Consider the following 24891-nt stretch of genomic DNA (forward strand, 5'->3'; position numbering starts at 1 on the left):
GACCAAATAACTATATGTGTCTATAATATTATAAAGAAATACATATTTCTTTCGTCTTTGTCTCCAGTTCTTCGTACAGAGTTCCTAAAACCCTCGTGATTTCCTAAGTGATATAGGTGCTAGGAGCATCGTTTGTTCTAATATTTTATCTTCGACCCCAGTTCCTGGCACGGAGTCTTTTAAAGTTCTTGGAATTTCCTGGGTGATATGAGCATCTTCTGTTCTAATGAGGTGACTCTTAGTGGGTTCCTAGATGGGGTCTGGTCACCAGAAGAACGAAGCCATGATTATAAGTTTGGAACTTTCAACTTCCCCTCCACCCATCTTCCAAGGATGGGACAGGGGCAGGAGACTGAGTTAATCCACCATGTCGATGTGATGAAGTCTCCATAAAAATCCCTGAACTATGAGGTTTGAGGAGCCTGGGTTGGTGAACACGTCCACGATCCAGAAGATTGGCGCACCCCAACTCCACAGGAACAGAAGTTCCTGTGCTCAGGATCCCTCTAGACATCACCCTATATGGCTGTTTATCTGTATCTTCCATAACAAACCAGTAAATTTAAGTGTTTCCCTGAGTTCTGTCACAGCAAATTATCAACCCTGAGGAGGGGTAGTAGAAACGCCCAATTTGTAGCCAACTTAGAAGAGCGGATAGCTTGGGTACCCACTACTTGCAACTGGCATCTGAAGGGGGAGGGTAGTCATGTGGGACTGAGCCCTTAACCTGTGGGGTCTTCATTAACTCCAGGTAGAACAGATTGGTGCAGGAAACAAAAACCCATACATCTAGTGTTAGAAGTGTTGTGTGAGAGTACACAGACAGAAAACAGGAGATAGTTTTTTTTTTTCCTTTTTAGTGTAATAACCATTTACAATGTGAAGTAAAAAGGGAACACATTTTTATAGTATGATAATTATGTGTGCTTACACATACACATGCAGAAAATAAGACTAAATAAATATGCCAAAATGTTAACAATCTCGTGTTAAGAAAGGGAAAGAAAACTGATACTTCAGAGCAGTTAGGAAAATACATTATTCCATCCTATGTAGATCATGAAGATATTAATACTTTTTAAAAGTTATTAATAACAGACACATGTCCTATCTACCCCATGGGATGTTCAGAGACAAAAAAGCATATAGGGTACTTTCAAATTTAAATTACATAAGCATAAGATATGTCAATGACCTTAATTACTACCAAGAACAGATCTTCCAACCCTTTATTTTGCAATCCACTTTAAGTAAACCTTATACCATCTCTATGGAATAAGAATGTGCAATTCACTTTAAATAAAGTTTATTATTTCTATAAAAGCTCTGCTGCCATCTCTATTAGTATAACCACCATATCTCTGCTCTGTGTGCTATGGCCCAAATGTGTCTGAATGTGTCCCCCAAAATTCATATGTTGAATCTTAATCAACAATGTCATAGTATAAAAAGTGGAGGGCTGACCAGTCAGCTCAGCTGGTTAGAGTTGGTGCTGATAACACCAAGGTCCAGGATTTGATCTCTGTACCAGCCAGCTGCCAAAAACAAAAACAAAAATGATATTAAGAAGTGGGGCTTTTAGAAGGTGATTAAGTCATGAGGGCAGAGCCCACATGAATCAAATTAGTGCCCTTAAAAAAGAAGTGGGAGGTAGCCATTCGCCCCTTCTGCCATGTGAGGAGGCAGCACCAAGGCACCATCTTGAAGCAGACAGCAGCCCTCACCAGACATCAAACCTGCCCGTGCCTTGATCTTGGAATGCCCAGCCTCCAGAACTGTGCAAAACAAATTCCTGTTCTTTGTAGATTACCCAGTCTCAGGTATTTTCTTATAGCGGCAGAAACAGACTAAAACACTATGGAATAGTATCAACTAAACAATCATTCTGTAGATATGAATCTGCCAGAATAACAACTCTGGCAAGATTGATATTCTTTTTATTTTATGGTTAAGCAAGAGATTAGATAGCTTGCCCAAAGCCACAAAGCTAGTAAGTGGTACAACTGGGGTATAAAAGCAATCTCGCCACTGTACTAACCTGCCTTTCAATTTTAAAAAGACAGGAAAGTATAAATCAAGAAACAAAATTTCAAACCTTCAGTTCTGAAATCATTGTGAGACATTCAAACTTTGGACCAAAGCATCTTACAGTAACTAAAGAAAAGCATCACAACTTCTACATCTGTCAGCAGTTACTCTATATCTATCAACAGATATATGTACACAGTAATAACTTATTTCAAAAAAAAAAAAAAAAAAAAACCCTCACAGCTCAATTAAATAAATGTTCTTCTTCAGTTTTGTCCCCTGTAAATGAATGAAGGGCCTTCTGAGATGCAATAAATTTGGAAAATGATGGGGGGGGGGAGTTAAAAAAAAAAAAAAGTAAACCCACTTCCTTACTTACAGTACAACTTCCCAAAGTCTACATTCACAATGTGAACTATGACAAAGCAAACAGGAGATAGAGTACTTCCCAAACTTACTTGACTAGGGAACCCTTCCTACATAGAGCATCTTGAGGGAACAGAGTTCCATAGAAGACACTTTACAAAAAGTGCCCACCTGAAAATGCTGAGTAGTTTTCCTCTGCCAACAAGGACATCACAAACAAGATGCTGGTGATACTCCCCCTAAGGGATGAAATCCAAACTTAATGGCCTTACATCAGCAAGCCCTCAACAATCTGTTCTCAACTATCATGCTCATATGTAAGTAAAGGTGCTGGATTTGAGTCTCAGCTCTGCCACTTACTAGCCACAAAGTCTTAAGCAAAATGCTTTATACCATCATTCATAAAATGAAAATCATACCATTCACCCTGATAATTTCAATGAATAGTTATGAAAAACAATGAAATAATATCTTAAAAGTTATTTTTAAAATGCTAATGGTTGCACAACTCAATAAATTTACTAAAAATAATTAAAGCATTTTTTTGTAATCAATGGAGGAAAAAGGGGATCATTCGATAAATGGACTTAAGACAACTAGGTATTCATCTAGGGAAATAACTGAATACACCAATATTTCCGAAAGACTGAAGATCATGGTATAAAAAATAATAAAAGTATAAATCTACTATAAGATCTTTACAATAATCAAACTCTCCTCCAGTCACAATGATGTATTCACTATATTCTTAAAGTCTCCTACACTTTACAATCTGGGATACAATCAATTCCTAAACACGCACCTGGATCCATGCTCTTCATCACCCAGGCATAATGAAAAAGAAAAAAATCCTTTGAGTTAGACAATGAGTTCTAATCCTACTTTTGCCACTTATTAGCTATGTGATCTTGAGCTAATAACTCTGTAAGTCTCATTTCTTCATCTGAAAAAGGAGACAATGCCATCTCACTCAAAGGGTTGTGGTAACCTACGCAAAGTGCCTAGCAGAGTATCAAAAGGTAATCGGTCAATGTTATTTTTTCTTTCCACTTCTCTACAAAGTATTCCCCAATAATTCCAAGCTGTTAAAACCTCTACCGTTTAAGATGCTGTTTATATCATTCATGTCACAAAAAGTAATTCCTTTTGACTTTTACTGCTGTCTTCAACTATCTAAACCTTTAAATTCTTACGTGTTTCTGTACTATCTACCCATCTAAATTATCTGTAATTATACATACCTTATACATTTTGCTATCCCCTAATCTATTAGCACATCTGTACAGACATTTATTTTCAATTAAATCCTTTCTTTAAGTAGGTATTTTTAAAAAATTGATAAAAAGATACAATAGACTGTCACATCCAATCTTTACAAAACACCCCATGCAAATGGTGTTCTACTGCCTCCACTTTTCCAATGAGAAAATTGAGATTCAGAGACGCTGAATGACTCTGCAGTGGGTGCAGTGTCATGAAACAGGCTCTTCAGACCCCTAAGCAGTCACTAATACCAGCCTCTTCTCTACTGAATTGTGGAATGAGCACAGACTTTGAGCAAAGATGACAGTACAGTATATTTAGCCCAAGTTTCAGTTTATTCCTCTATAAAACAGAAATAATACTATCTACTTTCCACGGTTATTGTAAGACTAGTTCAATATACTGGCGTGGCTCACTCGGGAGAGTGCGGTGCTGGGAGTGCAGGAGTGCCGAGGCCACAGGTTCGGATCCTATATAGGGACGGCCCGCGCTCACTGGCTGAGCGCGGTGTGGGCAACACCAAGCCAAGGGTTACGATCCCCTTACCAGTTACAATATACTGGCATGCCTGGATGATATTAAGCGCCTGATAACGGTTATTTTTCTGGTTATCATTTGTACCTAATTTATTGGTTTATTTGTAAAAGTTAGTCTGCTCTTTCTGATGAAACATATGTTCTTTGTATAGGATGTATTAAGGGAAACTTTCCATATAGGCTTTTCTTTTTAAATTTTAATGTAAATGATGAAAAGGTGGGTGGGCTGGAACATTTTACACATGTGTTATAAAACCCACAGGAGCTGTCTGGAACAAAAGACTCAAACCCAAAGCAGGTGGCTGGACAGGATATACTGGTCTGTTTGAAGGGTTGGACTTCCCTCAAAAGCTCATAAACTAAGGAAATAGTCCAAGAGAACTGTGAGAAAATAGTAATTAATGATGACAAACCCCGTGCTTCCAGTCCTTGTGACAAAGTCTCTGTGGAGAGTTAAAGAGATCAAATCCACATTCTCAATTCTCCATCTGCCTCTGAAGCATAGTTAACTAACAATGGTGACTGCCAGGGAAGTGAGGGCCTAGCAGCATGGAGCACCAATCATGAGTCAAATGTATTAGGCATTTTAAGTGCATTATCTCCCTTTTTTTAAAACCACACAACTGTTAGGAGTAGAAATGCATACCCCCAAAATTCATATGTTAAAGTCCTAAGCCCTATACATCAGATGAGACCTTATTTGTGTACAGGGTTACTGCAGATGTAATTGGTTAAGATGAAATCATTAGTGTGGGCCCTAATCCAATACAATTGGCGACCTTATAAGAAGAAGAAATTTGGACACAGACACGCATACAGGGAGAATGTCATGTAAAGACGAAAGCAGAGATTGGGATGATGTTTCTATAAGCTAAGGAATGCCAAAGATTGCCAGCAAACCACCAGAAACTAGGCCAGAGGCATGCAATAGATTCTCTTTCACAGCCCTTAAAAGAAAGCAATCCAGCAGACACCCTGAGATTGGACTTCTAGCCTCCAAAATTGTAAGACAACAAATTTCTGTTGTTTATGCCTCCATAAAAAGATATAACAGAGCCATATAGCAAAAATAAAAAATTAAATGGGAGTTATTAAACCAAAAACACAGGCTAAGGAAACATTAAGTCGAACAGTTGAACATTAAAAGTCAGAAGTTTCAAAATAGCCAAGATAAAAAAGAGAAAACATAGGTTAAAAAATTGCTCACCTACTAAAATAAAAAACACCAATTTGTTAGAGCAAAAAAACTTTTCCTATTACTAAACTCTTCAGAGAAATTATGACAAGGATTTTTCTATACAGATCATCAAACACATGACATCTTCAATACAGATGAAAGGAAGATTTCAGAGACACTTTTTATGTTCACTTTCATTAAAAGTACAGAAGATAATATTAAACCACAACCTAATTGAGACAATCCCATAGAGCTGACAATGTGGTTCAATTATCTAGCTTTACAGTAATCTAACTAGACCAATCTCTCCCTCTTAAACTCTCATTCATTCCTGGCTCTAACAGATTCAACAGACACATAAATAAAAGTATAAAATAATACCAGCTACCATTTATTGACTGTTTTACATGCACAATCTCAAAAGTACTTTAAGATATATATGATTATTGCCCATTTCAGAGGCAGTGCCAGAGGTGGGATTTGAAATCTGAACTTACTTCAAAGGCTTCAAAAACAGCTATACTACATTCTCATTAGGCAATCCTAACTCCTGACTCACATTTCTAACTGCTTACTAATAAATTTCTCTAATTAGATGTATGACAAGCACTTTCAAGCTAAAAACTTAGTTATCCTTAGCTTCTTTCTCTCCCTCATCCATCCTGCCAAGTAGCTGCTTCGCCAAATCTCTCTCAAACATGCCCTCTATATTTCATTTCCACTGCCCTACACCAAGGTCTTAGCATTTCTCCCTTCAACTATGATAAGACTGCTTCAAATGGTTTCCCTATCTCCATCCTTAGAAGCCAAAAAATTACTGTTGATAACTTTTCAAAACATAGATCTTATCATATCACTTATTAACATAGCCTAAAAGGGCCCTCACTATGTGGCCACAACCTATCATCTGGTACCACTCTCCATAATTTAGTCTACTCCCTCACATCAGATGACTAGTGAACAAAACCATGTACAATGTTTTCTCACAAAATCTGTCTTATCTCGTGTGCCTAGAATGCCCTTCTTTCTACCAAGCATGCTTCATGTATCTTTCAAAAAATAGTCCAAATATTGCCTCTCATGAAACCTTCCAAAATATCCCTGAACAGAGCTTGTTATACATTTTACATGTCTATATAGCATATCATACTATGCCATAATTTATACATTTCAAACTCCTTTACTAGATTATGCATTGATAAATGGCCAGGACCACGTCTGATGCATCCCCAATACCTACAAGATACCTGGCACAGAAATAAATGTTTCATCATCAAATTAAGCACTGTAGTCAGTGCCCAGAGCACTCAAATACTATGTCATTTACTAAAGAGTGAGTCACCTGCATAAAATATCAGAACTCCAGAGAAGAGTTATTTTTTAAAAAATCGCAAAGTCTATCTTCCTTATGGAAGCTGTCACACCTCTGCATCAAGATAGCCACAGCAATGCCTACAGCAAGACTGGAAAAAGAAAAAAATCCTGAAATAGAAATTTTAGATGGATCAAACGACTTAACAAGTACCTAGATGAGACCCTAGTGTTCCACTGGAATATATACACTATACTGTTTTGACCTGGAATTTTTAAAGATATATATTATTACTTAGTATCTTTGATCAGAAAAGAACTGCAGTGCAGCAAGACTCTGGTAAAACAGCTGATTCTGAGGAGCACTGCAATACTACAGGCCTTTCAAGATGCTACAAACTTGACCATGAACAAATAAACTGGGCTTCTGGGTGTAGCTATTTAGTACTGCCAATTGGAACACCTACCGAAAAAAGTCTTCAAACAAAAGACAGTTTTAGTATGGGATCTATGCCAAGATAGTTGCTTTTTTCTACATAATCAAAAGCTGACAATAAAGCAATAAATGTTTTGAAAAATTTTCACTGTTCTTATTTCCTCAGTAAAGTGGTTCAGAATTTAATAAAGAGAATAATGTATTTCTAAAACCAGCTTACTGATTGTACAAAATATTAGTTTAAGATCATTCAAACTTGTAGTTTATTGAGAACTGAAAGGCTAATGCTGAAACTAACTAGCAAACCACATACATTTCCAATTCTTTTGCTAAATCCTGTAGTAAGCTAACAACTGGAGGGTTGGGTTTAGGTTTGTCTTTTTCAGGGGGGAATGAGGGCTGTGCACATGCATGAGTGTCCACAGGCGTATGCACATTTACTGCTGATTTCTTTTGATTATGAAAGACTTGGAAAAAAAAAAAAAAAAAGAAAAGAATTCAAAAGTACAGAAATGAAAGTCCACCATAATGCCACCACAATAAGTAACATTAACAACTCGGTGTATATTTCTCTTGGTCTTTTCTTACATATCTCTTAAAACAATATATTATACATACTGTTTGTAACTTCGCATCCACTCCCCTATTTAGTAAAATATATCAAGCACCTTTTCCTGTCAGTACATAAGGTTGTAGCATGTTCTAACTACTATATGGTATCCTGCTGTAAGGATGACATTCCTGTTAATGGTATTTTCACTGTTTTCAACTTTTCACTACCTGAGATCAGCTGCAATGAAAAACTATACATATAACTTGCTTCTGAAGCATGAGTCTAAAACTCAAATATTGTGTCAAATGATGTGGACATTTAAAATTTTAATGACTATTGACCTCTAAAAAGGTCATACCAGTATACACTCCTATCAAGAATGTATGAGTGCCTTTTTCCCTCATACCCCCACCAACACTAGGTATCAGCAATCTTTTTACTCCACCTGAAAGGTTAAAAAAAAAAAAGAACGCCTGTTTTAATTTGCTTTCCTTCACCTGTTAATGAAGTTGAACAACTTTTACGTACCTACCTATTGGCTATTTGTATTTCTGCTGTAAATTGCCAAAGTTTTTTGAAGGGCTGTCACTTTTTTTAATTGGGCATTTATCTTTAGCTTTATACAGACCTAACTGAACAAGAGTGGCTAATTAGAGCAATCTAGCAAAGACTAGATTAAGTCCTATCAGATAAGGACTTAATTCTAAGAAGATATGCTGTATTAGAACAAGTAAGGTTTACTTTCTACTCTCAAAACTCTAGAAAGAGCATGGGCTTTGAAGTAAAACAAACTTGATTATAAATACTCTCTACCACTTAACGTGTGACCTTGAGAAATTACTTACTCTTTAAGTGATGGTTTTAACTGTCAAATGAAAAAAGTACCTACCTCATGAAAGAGTCATATTAAATGTGATGGGATACAGTGCATGTGTGTATATAATATACATAAAAACATGCCTGGCACATAAGAAGTACCCAAATGTTACTTGTCTATTCTCTCTCCTAGAAGAAAGAAAATAGCTTATTGATTTATCAATAGATATTTGTGTCTCCAAAGTTCTTATAGAAGCCATATTCCTTAGTTATCCCATCCAGTTCCATGGCTGTAAATGCCATGTATACACTGACAACTTGAAGTTTATATCTCTAGTCCCAATCTCGCTCAAGTACTCATATTTATGATATCTATATCTATATACACTATATATATATATATCACATTGTATCTACCTCCTCAAAATCTCCATTCCAATGTCTAACATATATCTCAAAAGTAACATGTTCAAACCAAACTCCTGACCTTCTCTCCCATATCTGCTGTCTGTAGCCTTCCTATCTCATCTGATGCCAACTCCACCCATCCTTCCACTTCCTTGAAACCAACCCTTGGCTCCTCTCTCTCACGCCCTACATCCAGTTTGAAATTATGTTGGCTCTATTTGTAAAATATATCTGGAATCTGACTAGTTTCTTAATACTTCCACTGCTACATCTCTCACTGGATCACTGCAAAGATGCCTAAATTCTCTCCTGCCCTCCCTTACCAGAGAACCCTTTTTAAACCTAAGTCAGATCATATCACTCCTTTGGACTCAAAATAAAACCAACGTCATAACTCTTCTCCCTCACTCAGTCCACACCAGCCTTATCAGCCTTCTCATGTGGCAGACATTCTCCATCTCTTAGAAGTCTGCTCTAGTTGTCATCTGCCTGAGATCCTCTTTCTCTTGATAACTGGCTTGGCTATCCTTCTTCCAGTCTACATTCAAATCACATCCTCAATGAGGTTTACCCTGATCTCCCTATTTAATTCTGTAGCAACCCTACTCCTACATTCCCATTTCTTCTTACTGTATTCTACTTTTTAAAAAATAATACTTGTCATCTTTTAATAAACTATTAAATTACTGAGGTTATGTTTATAAATATTGTCTGCCTTACCCATTAAAATATAATGTCCACAAAGGAAAGGATCTTTTATCTATTTTGTTCACTAATGTATCCTAAGAACGTAAAACAGAACCTAACACAGAGTAAACAGTCAACAAATATTTGTTAAATAAACGAATGAATCTCCATTTATTATTAATCCAATTATACTAAACTGAATGTTTGCCATAATGTAAGTTTTTCAAAGATATTATCTGTATACATTAAATCTTCTTATAATACATATAAGGATCTTGCTAAAATTTTTCTTTAAAAGCTGTCTTGTTAATTTTTTCCAAGCTTTCGTAGTAGAAAGAAGATACCTGGTCCCAACTCTGTCAGGGAGATTCTCCCTCAAAGACAGCCAAAATTGCTATAGAGTCTATGAACCATAAAAGAGCACTTGCAGAATTTAAAAGGGCCCATTTCATTCTGTCCTTCACCCCGATCTCATCCTTTCAATCAAGTATACAATCAAATTCAGGAATAGCGAGGTTCCAGTCAAGATGGCAGAACAGACAGTCCCCAGCGTCACTCTCTCCCACATATCAACCAATTTACAACTATAAAAATGTAACATCAGCCAAGCTGGGACCTCTAGAGCTCAGGGGAAGAGGAGGAGAGACCTACAGAGTTCATGGAGGTGGGAGAAACCATAATGAGAGAAAGAAAAAACTGCCCTGAGCGTTTCGGGCCATGGCTGTTTTAATGCTGGAACTGCTGAGAGCACATGGAGCAGGAGCTGGCAGAAGCTGCAGCTGTGCCCTTCAGATGGAGTTACTTGGAGGCGGCAGGGGAGAAGAGGACCTTGGTGGCCACCAAGACAGCAAGACCACTACTAGGGTTCCCGTGGACTCACACAGGAGCAAGGAGCCAGAACAGCTGAAAAAGGGAGCCATTCAGAGGCTGGTGAGTCAATGCAAGGGACCGGCACAGGGCCCGTCCCATGGGACATGTTTGGAGCACGGGCAGTGGGGGAGATGGGCCCACCAGAAGAACACTGGGACACAGTAAGCACAGCCAATCCACCCCCCAATCAGCACAGGACCACTCAGAGGAGACTGGTTGGGAATGCAGAATGGCATGGGGTACAGTTTGATGAAAAAACTAAGACCCGGATCAGAGTTTCTACACAACCCAGAGGCATGGAGTCTCTGTAGAGCTGGAAGTACCTATAAAGTCAACCATTAAACACTGAGGTGCACAAAAAGCCTTCCCAAGGGAAACAGCAGCAAAGCAGCCATTTAGCTCAACAACACAGCTCAGGTACTGGTTCCCACAGGAATTTCCCCGTGTTAGAAGTAAGCAAAGGACAAAAAATTAGCTCCGGCCCAGGCACACCACTAGTGCCTTAGGGCCGGCCAGGGACAGGAGGAATTGAGAAGGGGACCGGACCCCCCACCCACAACCAGGCTCACTGCACCAGCACCTCAGGGCTGCCCAGGGACCCAAGGCATGGAGAAGGGGACCAGACCCCCCTCCCACAACCAGGCACACTGCTCCAATGCCTCAGGGTCCACCCAGGGACCTGAGGCATACAGCCGGGGATGGACATGCCCCACAAGCAGGCACATGGACAACACCAAGGAGCATGCCAAAAACATCGAATCCATGTGGGTAGCCCACCACAGCCACCACTCAGTCCACTAGCCACTGGACTGCACTGACACAAAGAGAGTCACCAGAAGAGATAAAGAAGAGGATGTCTCTCTCCACAAAGCCCATTTCAGAGTGACAGAAGCATCTGCTCTATGATAATATTAGGGGACCTGATCACACCTCTCAGCATTGGACAGATCATCTAGGCAACAAATCAACAGAGTAACCATTATTCTTTCAGAAGGAGAGAAGAAATCTAAGATAACTAGAACAGGGAGGGGGATGGGGAGAAATTGGACAAGGGGCATAAAGAATAATTATGAGGGCTGGCCCATGGCTCACTTGGGAGAGTGTGGTGTAGGCAACACCAAGGCCACAGGTTCAGATCCCTATATAGGGAGGGCCGCTTAGCTCACTTGGGAGAGTGTGGTGCTGACACCACCAGGTCAAGGGTTAAGATTTCTTTACCAGACATCTTTAAAAAAAAAAAGAAAAAAAAAAAAGAATAATTATGATTTGTAACAATATATATGCTAGCAATGTTGATTTCATCAACATATCTCAATGTTGAACCCCAAAAATATGTATAATCAATTTTGATTCAATAAAAATTAAAAAATAAAAAAAATTCAGGAACAGCAATATTAAGACAGACTAAGTTTAGGAACAGATATAAGAAGTTAAACCAAATAATATATAAAGTCCTTTCCAGCTTTTTCCAGGTTTATCATGATCTATTTGATATTTCTGAACACAGCCTAAGATATAGATATCAAGAATGTAGATTAACAATGAAAAACTATTAAATAATCAATAACACTATCCTTTTATTACATACACAAATGAAATTTCCCAGCAACTACTAGACTATTTACAAACACCATTGAGCTTTGAACAACACAAGGGTTAGGAGGGCCAACCCCTGCCATGCCCCTGCAGTCATGCAGTCGAAAATTGGAATATAACTTTTGACTCCCCCCCAAATTACTAATAGCCTACTGTTAACCAAATGTCTTATTGATAACATAAACAGTCAACCAACACATATTTTGTATGTGATATGTATAAGGGTACTTTAAAAAGTTCATGGGAAAATAGAACAAAAAGTTAATACAAATCTTTCCATGAACTTTTGAAGACTCCTCATATTACATACTATATTCTTACAATAAAGCTAGAGGAAAAAAAGTATTCTTAAGAAAATCATAAGGAAGAGAAAATAAATGTACAGTACTGTACATATATTTATTGAAGAAAATCCACATAAGTGGATCCGTGCATTCCAAACCTGTGTTGTTCAAGGGTCAAGTATATTAATCCATAAAGTTACAAAAGATGTAATTTACATAACTATCTCTAGATATGTGAATCACTGGGGAAAAAATTCTTGCTTGGACTGATAAAATACAGAGGAATATTTCAAATATGTTATTTTCAGTCAATGGTATATAAAATACACAGGTTTTTGGGGTTTTTTTGTTTTTGTTTTTGTTTTTAAGTATACCAAATTTGAACCAGATTACTGAAGATTCTGTATGCTCCTTAACATATGTATACTTGTGTAATTTATATATAAATATATATAATACATTAAGACATAACAACTTGGTGTCATCATTCATAATAGTAAGACCATAAAAACTTAAATACCCATTATAAAGTTATCTCATAATACAAATATACACTGGAATATTATACAGCCATGAAAAAGAGTAACATAGATTTCTATTTGTGAATGTGAAACAAACTACAAGATAAGCAACTAGGTGAAAAAAATTCAATATGTGCACACTCACATGTGTGTATATATGTGTCAATATGCGTTAGAGACAGAGAAATATAAGCGTATGAACACTAATACAGGCAAAGAATATTTTTGAATAGATACAAAATAAACTAGAAAGAGTGACAGTCTTTTGGAAAGAGGAATCAGGAAACTAAGGAGGGAGGAAGAATATTTTTCACGGTGTACCCTTGTATGCTATTTAAGTTTTTAACCTGTGCACATATTACATTTTTAATTCCCAAAACAAGATCTTGTTCCTATTCATCTAAAGCTGGGGTTTCAGAATTTAAAAATATAATTGAAAACTAGTATGAGAAAAATAGGAACAATATCTTCACTTTTAAAGAAAGAGCTAGAGAGACATACCAAAAGAGAGACATCAAAAAAGGCAGAGCCTTGCTCCTCATTCTTTGGGAGCAAGAATATATCCATAACATGCTACATTAAAAAGGAAGTTCACAGTGCTGCCAACCTTACAGTAGAGGCTGAGTGCTAGAATACTTCTCTTACATAAAAGAAAAAAAAAAGAAAAAAGACAGTTTTTTTTAGGGAAGAGGACTATTACATGACAATTTGGCCAAGATTAGTGTGCTCAACATATACAGGAATACCTTGGTGATATTGCAGGTTTGGTTCCAGACCACCTCACTAAAGCAAATTTCACAATAAAGTGAATCAAATGAATTTTTTGGCTTCCCAGTGCATATAAAAGTTATGTCTACACTATACTGTAGTCTATTAAATATGCAATAGCATTACAGAGTACTTCAATGCATATACCTTAATTTAAAAATACTTTATTGCTAAAAAATGCTAACAATCATCTTGAGCCTTCGGTGAGTCATAATCTTTTTGCTGGTGGAGGATCTTGCCTCCATGTTGGTGGCTGCTAACTGATCAGGGTAGTGGTTGCGGAAGGCTGGGGTGACTGTGGCAATTTCTTAAAATAAAGCAACAGTGGAGTTTGACACATAGATTGACTCTTCCTTTCATGAAACAGTTCTCTGCAGCAGGCAATCCTACATGATAGCATTTTGCCCACAACAGAACTTTTTTCAAAATTGGAGTCAATCCTCTCAAACCCTGCCACTGCTTTATCAACTAAGTTTATGAACAATTCTAAATCCTCTGCTGTCATCGCAACAATGTTCACAGCATAGTCACCAGAAGTAGATCCCATTTCAAGAAACCACTTTCTTTTCTCATCCTTAAGAAGCAACTTCTCATCCATTAAAGTTTTATCGTGAGATTACATCCCATGGAAATCTGAGAAAATAAATTTCTGTCACTTAAGCTACCCAGTCTATAATATTTTGTTATAGCAGCCCAAACTAATAACATATATAGGTAAACATTTATCATATATATGGGTAAATATATATCTATTAGGTATATGTCTATATCATACATGTATAGAAAAGGCCTAAACACACACACACACATTCAAACACAAACACTATTAATAATGATGATCCTAGGCAATAAGATGAGGAGATCAGTTTACTTTGGTTTTATATACTTCTGTCCCAATGGAAATTTTTACCTGGAAAAAGTATGACTTTTATCACTTAAAAACTAAATTAAAAGAACAAAACCAATCATAAAATAGGTAAGTGAAAAACAAATATTCAAATCTGTCAATAAATGCTCCTTAAAATTATAGTGCAAATTTTAAAAATATCATTTACTTACAGTGTACGTACATACATACATAGCTTTGTCGACACACAGAAAATATAGATATGTATAGAAAATAAGCAAAAAAAAAAAAGCTACTCCAAAATAAAGATGGATATAAATTTTCCAAGTGGAGAGGGAAAAAAAAAGAGAATCTCAGCAAAAAGAGCAAATGAACTCCGGACACACACAATTTGGCTAAATCTTAAGGGAACTATGCTGAGTGAAAAAAAGCTAATCCCAAGGGTTACATGCTATGTATTTCTATTTATGAAACATTCTTGAAGGGACAACAATATAGAAACAGAGAATAAATTAGTAGTTGCCAAGAACTGGCAGGGAAAGCAGATTATAAAAAGGCAACTTGAGGCTGAAGAAACTTTATGTCTTGACTGTGTTGCTGGGCACAAACCCTACACATGATAAAACTCCACAGAACTAAATACAAAACCACAGACACAAACACACATGCGAATAAGACTGGGGAAATGTGAATAAGATACATGGACTGTGGCAACCCAACACTGGTCGTGATATCGTACTATAGTTAGGAAAAATGTTACCATTGAGGGAAGCTGGGTGATGAGTACAGGAGATCTCTCTGTATTATTTTTTACAACAGCATGTGATTCTACAATTATCTCAAAATAGAAAGTTAACTTAAAAAAGGAAAAAACATTCTACAAAAAGGCATATAACAGGTAGATGTTTTAGTTTGCTTTTGGCAATTATTTATCCTCTTAGTGGGTCATTTCAAATGCACTTTCATGGAAAGAAGTATTTTACTTGTTAACTAATCTTACCTATTCTTACGCAGTACATCACTCTTTGATTTTTCCTCATAAAACTTATCAAGACCTAATGTTATCTTATACATATGTTTTTGTTATCCACTAGAATATAAACACCATAAGGGCAGAATTTTGTTTTGTTCACTGTTATATTCCTATCACCTAGATCAGAGCTTGCCACATTGCAAGTACAATATTAAATGAGTGAAATGAATAGTATTCTAAAGTCTTTGTTATATACTTTGTGTATTATCCAACAAAAAAGTTTAAACCTAGACCAGCTACCCTAATGTCAAATTCCCAGTATTCACTTTCCTGTGAGTTGATATTGAATATTAATTAATCCATAGTTAATCTCTACATTTCCCTTCTTTCCCAAATATTTGACAGAGTATGTTCAAAACCAGTAAAAGAGCTACAGATTATTGAAACATGTTTGTACAAATGGAGGAGAATAGTGCCATGGATAACTTCTAGTTCATGTATTAACTTTGGGATAAGTAATGTGTGTGAAAAACCTGTTTTTGTTTTAGCATACATTTTATCCTGCAAAAAGAACCCCAATTCATTAATCTGTAGCTATTTTACTGGTCTTGAACAAATGCTCTCAAATATTTGGGAAAGAAAGGAAATCTGGAGGTTAACTATGGATTAATTAATATTCAATAACAACAGCAATTAAAACTGAAACCTCACTATGTGCCAGGCAATGCCTGATAGTGTCCCATGTAATTCTCACAACAACTTTGAAATAGGGGCTATTATTATCTCCATTTTTAAGATGAGAAACACTGAGGCATAAAGGTTAAAAATTTACCCAAGGCCACTATATTGGTCTGTTTCTGCTGCTTGTAATGGAATACTCAAAACTGGGTAATAAAAAAGAAACAAAATTTATTTCTTATAGTTTGGAGGCTGGGAAGTCCAAACCCCAGGTAACAGACCTGGTGAGGGTCTTCTTGGTAGGAATTCCAGAGTCCCTTGCCAAGCAGGGTATTTCATGGTGAGAATGGGGTAAGGAAGAGTGAATTAACTTTCTCACTATCTCTCCTTATAAAGCCATCAGAACCACCCTCATTACTCCATGAATGGATAGATCAATTCACAAGGGCAGGGTCCTAACAATCTAAATGCCCACCTTTCAATTACCATAAAGGATTCACACCCTCTTAACACTGTTACAATGTAGATCAAATTTCCAATACATGAACTTCTGAGGGACACATTTAACCTTTAGCACAGTCACAAAGCCAGTAAATAAAGAAGTCAGGATTCCATCTGAGATATGTCTTATCCCAAAGTCTTCACTAGTAACTAAATTAGTAGAACTGGAAAACAAGTGTATTTGGGCAAAATAAACAAATCTACTGGGTTTCAAATAAAGTAATGTACATAAAATACAAATACTGGTATAATAAATATTTTAGCTGCTAAAAATCAAGCACCTTGAAGATTAAGCCATTTTGAAAATCTAGGTAGTTCAAAATACTAGAATCACATCATTAAAAATGTCAATAATTCAGTTGAACACAAATCAAATCACATTTGAGCCTTAGAAAATCCTAAGTCCAATAGAAATCTGAAATGTCAAAAACTTAAAATAAATGTTTTTAAAATAAATTCTTATCTCCCCCCAAAAAACAATTGTGAATGTCAGAATATGCTTACTGCCGTACTGACAGGCCAACAGAAGAGCTGGAGTAAGAAAATTTGTTATATACTATATAAAGCAAGCAACAAATAAAAGTATGGTTCCCTCACAAGGTTAAAACATCAATGCAACTATATGTACTAAGAAAAAGCCTCTGTGCTTCAGTTTTCTAAGGCTTGCAAAATTAGGATAAAATTTTCTCATGCACATACCCTCAAGGTTTTAACACTATCTGAAACACAAAACAATTTTGCAAATGGGAAGTGCTAAAGTAAGGGTCAAAAACTCAAATGCCTAAATAAAATATAAACATCACCCAGTTACAGAGTACAGCAAAATGGTGAGTCTTGCCCCATCAAGAGCCCTTCAAGAAAAGCCAGAAATTTGTATTTGTATATTACATCTTTTGATTTTTGTGGTAGTCAACTTATTCAATTAAAACTCACACCCAGAAATTAAGAACACAAAATTATACCATAACTTTTTGTCACCAAAATGCCTACAATTATAAATATGAATGGTTAATACCAAGGTTTGGGGAGAATGTTGACCAAATGAAACTCTCACACACTTCTGGAGGGAGTATAAACGTGGTACAATCATTTCAGAAAACTGTTTGACAACATTTACTAAAGCTAAACATATGTACACCCTATTATGCAATTTAACTCCTAGGTGATTCAACAAAAATGTGTAGACATGCTTATCAAATGTGTAGGTAGACTTGCTCACCAAAAAACACATATGATAATTCTTATTAGACAAAAATGAAAAATAATCCCAATGTTTACCAACAGTAAAATAATAAAATAAAATGTGATATATTCACACGATGTTACACTATACAGAAATGAGATTAAAGAAACTATTCCTGTACCACAACAATGGATTTCACAAACACATGCTGAAAGAAAGAAACTCACAAAATAATACATAGTATATGATTCCACTGTTATAAAGTTCAAAAAGTACAAAATCAGTCTGTAGTGTTAGAAATCAGTATAGTAGTGGGCCGGCCTGTGGCTCACTTGGGGAGAGTGTGGTGCTGATAACACCAAGGCCACAGGTTCGGATCCTATATAGGGATGACTGGTTCGCTCACTGGCTGAGTGTGGTGCTGACAACACCAAGACAAGGGTTAAGATCCCCTTACCGGTCATCTTTAAAAAAAAAAAAAAAAAAGAAATCAGTATAGTAGTTACCTTTGGGAAAGGGCAGTGACTGGCTGGAGGCAAGAGCAGGACTTCTGGGGGTACTGATTATGCTCTTTTATTTCTTGATCTGAGTGCTGGTTATATGGTATATGTTCTCTTGTGAAAATTCCAAGAACTTATGATTTGTACACTTATCTCTAAGTAAGTTATACTTCAATAAAAAGTTTAAAAACACATATACATGCACATACAAGATACCATGGAGGCAAAACAAAATGTTCTGCAGGCACACCCAACTTATCAGAGCAGATCACCTTAAGACCTCTCAGTTTAAGAACTACTGTACATTCTTACATTTAAAGAGCAAAGAAAAAAATAAAAACAAAATAAAGTTGTCTTAGTGATGCTACAAGATCAGGTCAGCAACTAACAAAATTTAAATTTCTCCTCTTAGAATGTGTTGTCTATTTTAATTGCCTCAAGCATTTAATTAACAGATCAAGCCTGTCTCAAAAGGTACAGAATAAGATTACAGCAAAAGGTAGAAAGTAGACTAAAAATTAAACAATCAAGTGTAAAAATTCAAAGCAGCCATTAAATCACCAACACAATCCTCTTCCCTGAGCAACTTTACTGCCAATTACTAACATGAAGCAATTTTATTTCATCCATAAGGATCACGACCTAGGTATTACAGAGAAATACCATGAGGCCTACCAAGAGAAAAGAGGAGTCTTAAGGCTCCAGCCAGTCAAGTTAAATCAAACATCACAGAATCCAAATACATAAATCAGCTATTTAATCACATAACTGTTAGATGAGTCAGTATTAATTTTAAAATACCTTTTTAGTATTAATTGCCTGTTCTCTCAGGACCCTGTATCTCCATTATTTTCCTTTCCTAAGATATTGAATGGTTCCACCTATGAGCCACTGCTAAAATTTTTCCTCCACCTCTGGTGCTTACCTTCACCTCCCATCTTCACCTATTTCTATCCTGTGATATCGTTCATGTCCCAACTCTATTACCTATTATGTGTTACAAAATCCTAGAAAGATCACATACAAGTCAAATGCCAGCATTTTTAAAAGTGCCTCTTTCTGTAACAAAACCTCTGTTCAGTAATCAAGCATTACTCTTAAACTATTGAGCCACAACTCATCCATACAACAGAAGTTTACCTTGAAAATGCAAAGTTGCTCAAAAGTGATAAAATTCCACCAACAAAGTAACCATATTTTACAAAACATCTGAAGTTACAAATTAATTTTCTTAGCATATCAGCCTCACCAAATATATCTGCATTAGCATCAAAGAAACATACGATCTCAAAAACAAAACAAAACAAAAAATCACAAAAAGATACTTATTAAAGAATCCTCACAGAGCAAATAAGTGCTAAAACCTCACATCAAGTCAGTTACCGTGTTAAAAAAAAGACAAAAATGTTCTCATATACAAGTTAAACTGCCTATTAAATTATTTTAAGATCTAAAAGTTGTTCAGAATTCCCAAGAAAGTAGGACTCCCATTTAGTTTTAAAATGCTCGACACAGTAAGCAGTAAAAGAGGAAAATCAGGCATCTGCTCTACTCTTAAAAGCAGTATTTCGTAAAATTGATTATACTTACACTTATCATTGTAAACTCCACTCATTAAAAACTAAGAAGTTGCAATTCAAGAGATTAACAAATGACAAAGTAAAAAATATAAACAGCCGAAGTATCCGCACCTAAGTGCTCAGTCGCACACAAATGTACGCTGCACACGACACGCATTCAAGGCACAATGCGAAGAGCTTGCTTGACACAAAGTTGTAGAACACAGGATCCTCAATGACACCAACCAGACTTCTTCTATCTTTTAGAAAAATTATGTTGAAATGCAAACCTTGTGAAATTCCTACGGTAAACACTGATTAAACCTCAGCACACTATAAAAGCTGCGGTCCGCTCCCTCCTAATCCTTAGAAAGCATTTCCGGCCTGGAAAACCTTTCTCCCGCAAGCCTTCTACAAACTTTTTCCGTTCTTTCAACCTACTCCAGGGAGCCTTCAGCCCGCCCCTCACCTCCCGCCCCCTACCAACACACACTCTAGGGAACCTCAACACTCGGCAGACACCACTCCACACGGGCACGCAAAACACATGTGCCTGCAAACCCAGCCCCTTTCCACACCCCCGGAAACGACACCCCCTTCTCACACTCCGCACGCCACAACCCATCCCCCTTCCTCCCCGCCCCCACTCACCTCACCCCAGTCCACCCACCCACATTCCCGGGAACCCAGCCTCCCCTAGCTCCGGGGCTCGCCGAAGACAGTGGGGAGGGGAAGCAGGAAGAAGGAAGAAGGGCTCGGGCCTGGCGTAGGCCTCTCAGGCCGCCTAGAGAGGTGAGGCAGGGAGCCCACGGGCCGGGCTCGGTTCCCGTCAGCAGCCTGGCCTCATCCGGCCCCAGGCCTCCCCTCCGCCGCAGCCCCGAGACGGCCCTCCCGCCCGGACCACACTTACTTGCCAGCCGTGGTCCATCGAGTCCGCCGCTGCTGCCTCCTCCGCCGGCTGCAGCTCCTGCCCCCGGGCCCCCCAGGTCCGGCTTCTTGGGCCCCGGGGGCGGCCCAGCTCCCCCGCCCGGGACAGCTCCGGGCGGAAAGCCGGCCACCGGCGCGCCCGCAAGAGCCAGGGGGACGCTGTTGCTATGGAGGCCGAGGCCCGGGGCAGCCCCGGCGGCCGGATCCTCATGCAGGAACTGACACTCCTCCCCGTAGAAGCAAGTCTTATCCTTGGCGTAGTAGCGGCAATACTTTAGCTTCACTCCCGCAGCCGCCCCGCCGGGGACACCTCCGATCCCCGGCGGGGCCACCACCGCCACCGCCGCCGCCAACGAGGAGGAGGAAGAGGAGGCGGCGGCCGAGGGGGGCGGGAGGCCGCCGCCACTGTTCATGGCAACGCCGCAGCCTCGTCTTCCGCCGCCGCCCGAGGAGCCGCCGCCGCCACCATAGACGGGGGAGGGAAGGAAGACGCTGCCGGTGCCGGATGAAAGCCTGGGCGGGTGGGTCTGTCCCGCTGCGGGAGCCGGAGCCGCCCGGGGAGGGGGGGGAGGGGAGAGAGGAGGGAGGAGGGGGTAGGAAGGAGGGGAGTAGAGGGGAGAGTTGGGATTCTCTCACTCACTCTCTCGTTCTCTTTTCTTAAAGGGACCGCGCGGGACGACGGGGTGGGCGCGCGGGCCCAGACAGGGACTTCGAGGGCGCGGGCAGGGAAAGAGGGAGCGGCGGCGGCGAGCGGGTGTGGAGGGCGGAGGGGCCGGTTTATTTTTAAATTCTGCCTCCACTCGCTTTCTCGCGCTCTGGTTCCTCCGAGTTGTTTATTCCATTTTCCTCTTCCTGAGACGGCCGTCGCCGCTGCGCGTGCGCGCCGAGGCGCGGAGGCTTGTGGGTAGCGGGAGCGCTAGGGGAAGCCCGGCCGGGCGTCGGGCCCCTGGGGGCATCCGCGAGCAGTGGCGGTTGGACTGGCGGTCTTCGGTGGCATTCCCAGGCGCCGACCGTGTGCTGAAGTTCTCACGAGACCGGATGCCTTCCTTTTTCGTGTATTCTCTTACTTATGTAGTTAGATGTCATTTTTTAACTGAAAAAGCAAAATTGAGAGAACGTAACCGGCCATTTGAAGGGTCCGCACCTGGGAACGCGGCCCGAGCCCTTGCTCTCTGAAGAATAGTTCCATTCTGTTTGCCACATTTCCTCTTCCTCTTCCCTTTTTTCATCTCCGCTCCTCTTTTTCCTTCCCCTCGAAGGTGATGAGAACTACATGACTGATTACCTTAGCATCCGGGCCCTTTGTCAAAAAATTGAGCCAAAAAAGGTTGATTAAGACAAACCCCCTGCTCAGTGCAGCACCTGTTTTCTTTGTATTTATATGACTAAAGGCCCTCGGTAAATTGTTACGAAAAATAAGATGCCATCTGGGGCAACACTGTGCAGCACCGGAAGGTTTTATTTATGAATGTGCTAGGTTGCTTTTCTCCAGTCAGCCCGGTCTTGACTTGAAACTCGTTTTTTAAAGTTGGTTTTTGCCTCCGCCATCTCTGATGTTTTGCTCTGCTATATATAAAAAAAGGTTTTCAGGAATTTTAAAGAATTGCTATGAAGGGAAAAGTCATTTTAACATTCTAGTTTTTCTCTAAAAGATTTTCACAAAAGGCAGGGGAGTGGAGGGGTGTTTGTTGGCAATACTTAAGGAATTGTGGCAAACAGACAAAGTCACAGAGGAATGGATATAAGCAAAAGTACCACACTGCAAAAAGGGAGAAAGGTGGATTCCATATATCACAAACTGGTAAGCCTGGTGATGTTCCTTAGCTAAATTCGAAAATAATAACATTGTACTATGTTTTTCTGTTTAAAAGCACGTTTACTTATTTATTTAATCAACAAATACTTCTTAATGTCCATTACATGCACCAGGAACTGTGCTAGGTGCTGGGGAAGCAAAAGTGGACAAGATGCAATGTTACCTGAGTTCAAATGGCTTTTTATCCTCTGGTTGGGAAGGCATAAAGAACACAGGCAATTATAAACCAATGTCTTAAATGCTATCCTTATCACGTTGGCTATTAGAAGATATTAAAGATGTTAGACTTTGACTTCCTGTGCAAAATTGACACCTTAGTAGCAGTAGTTGAGAACATCATTGAATTCAGAGAGCTCTGAGTTTGAAACCCAGTGCCTACATGTAATAGCTGTGTTACTCTGGGTAAGTTGATTCACCTCTCTGTGTGTTATCTGTAAACCGGGATAAGAATAGTACCTACTTCATAAAGTATAAACTAATAACATATATAAAGTGTTCCATGCTTAGTAAGAATCCAGTAAGTTGTAGCTTTTTCTATTAGTAGTATTACTGCTAGTAGTAGTCACTGTATAAGGCAGAAGCATTCTAGGTAGGCAAAGCAAACAGCTTGTGCAAAAGGCCTTGAGGTGAAAAAGAACTTAGATTCTAAGGGAGAATAGTGATAGAGAATTACGCAGAGTCCACAGAAGTCCTTATTAGGCTATGTTAAAGGATTGGACTTTTTCATGAGGGCAATCGGAAGTTATAAAGTTTTGAAAAGTCAACTAATGACATATTTCCCTTTAGAAAAAAAAAACATTTTCATCCTCATAAGAACCCTGTGAGGCAAGTAAAGAAGATGGATTATTACCATTTAATACGTGAACAAAATGAGTAAGGCCTGGAGTTATACAAAGTTATAGATTGCAAATCACAAAGCCAGGACTTAAAAACTCAGGACTTCTAATTACAAAACAAAGTATCTGTGCGATTCTATTTTATATTTTGCTATTTCTAAATGAACATATTTGTCTTCTTATGTCTTGGAAATGAAGATGGTGTTTATGGGGAGACAACAGAGGTTCGTTAAATTCATGCTGGATTAAGCATATTATTCTAACAAACCTTAATTGAGAATCTAATATGTACTCCATAACAAGCAAGTTCTGTGCTATGTTCTGATTACAAAAATGTGTAAGATATAGCCTTTGTCCTCAAGAATAATTAGGAATAATGAGGGAAATATCAGAGATAAAGCAAATCATCCCTCAATACCACATTTTACAAAGTTTTTAATCCTTGTGAGTAAGATAGAAAAACGTTGATCAAGATACGAGTTAGGTGACTTCAGTACTCTTTGATTAGTCATAATCAAAATGTTGATAAAACTGGCTTTGGAGCTTCTTGAACAATATCCAGAGGGTATTGATAAATTGGCACATGTCAAAATAGTATTTCCTGCACTCCTTTGGACTCTGTCCTTATCCTATTTTTATGTAAAAATTTTATCTACTGCCTAGATGAGGAAATATATAGCAGACTTTGCAGTATGTTGCAAAACTGGTGGGGATAGAAAATGCAATAAATAACAGAATGGTAAATTTCATTCAACCAGAAAAATAGCGCTAACAAAATTAACCATAATGTAAATAAATGTTAAGTTTTTGAATCTGAATTAAACTGGGGGAAAGGGGCAAATAGGCACTTTGGTACATCGCTGATGGTATAGTCTCCCCCTCCCCCAAAAGAAAGTTGGCATTGTTTTTTCAAAAGCCTTTAAAAATGTGCATTGCCTTTGAACTATTACTATTGTATGTGGCAAATAACTAGTAAGAAAATAACTATAATGAATTTTATACTCCACTGTACTCATTGCAATATTACTTATGAGAGCCAAAAAAGAAAAAAATTCGAATAACCTAAATTCTAAAAGCTAGGAGAATGGTGAAATAGTGGACTATCCACTTGGAATAATATACAGCTGTTAAAAATGATAGCCAAAAAAACTTAAAACAAATGTTTATGATAAAAATCGTAAGTATGTAACATAAAAGATTGTGTGTGCTGTCTTATTTTAATGATGTAAAAAAAGCTAATAGAAATAGACATTAAAGGAAATTCCGCAAAACATTAACAATAATTTTAGTAAGGTGATAAGATGACAGTAGATTTTTCCTTTTTTTCTTCTATTTGCCGAATTTGTTTCATGAACGTATACTTCTATAATAGAAAAATAAGCATTAAAATTTATTGTAATTTAATCCTAACCTTTTAATTCTGAGGAGCGGTTACATGTTATTCATTAAAT

General features: G+C 38.2%; 1 protein-coding gene and 1 pseudogene across 6 annotated transcripts in view; one reads left to right on the plus strand and one right to left on the minus strand.

Moving 5' to 3' along the window:
- PAN3 (poly(A) specific ribonuclease subunit PAN3) overlaps nt 1-21374 on the minus strand; it is a 135254-nt gene extending 113880 nt beyond the window's left edge. For all 6 annotated transcript variants that reach the window (XR_010024041.1, XM_063102004.1, XM_063102001.1 and 3 more), the window contains exon 1: nt 20772-21374. Coding sequence is in view for 5 of the 6 variants with exons in the window: in XM_063102004.1 (XP_062958074.1) it covers nt 20772-21201 (430 nt within the window). In the remaining variant the exon portion in view is untranslated. The remainder of the gene's footprint in view (nt 1-20771) is intronic.
- On the plus strand, nt 13374-13501 carry LOC134382885 (small nucleolar RNA U109; annotated as a pseudogene).
- Nucleotides 21375-24891: the final 3517 nt, after the last annotated feature.

The sequence above is a fragment of the Cynocephalus volans genome, chromosome 7 (assembly GCF_027409185.1).
Source record: "Cynocephalus volans isolate mCynVol1 chromosome 7, mCynVol1.pri, whole genome shotgun sequence".
Taxonomy (NCBI): Eukaryota; Metazoa; Chordata; class Mammalia; order Dermoptera; family Cynocephalidae; genus Cynocephalus; species Cynocephalus volans.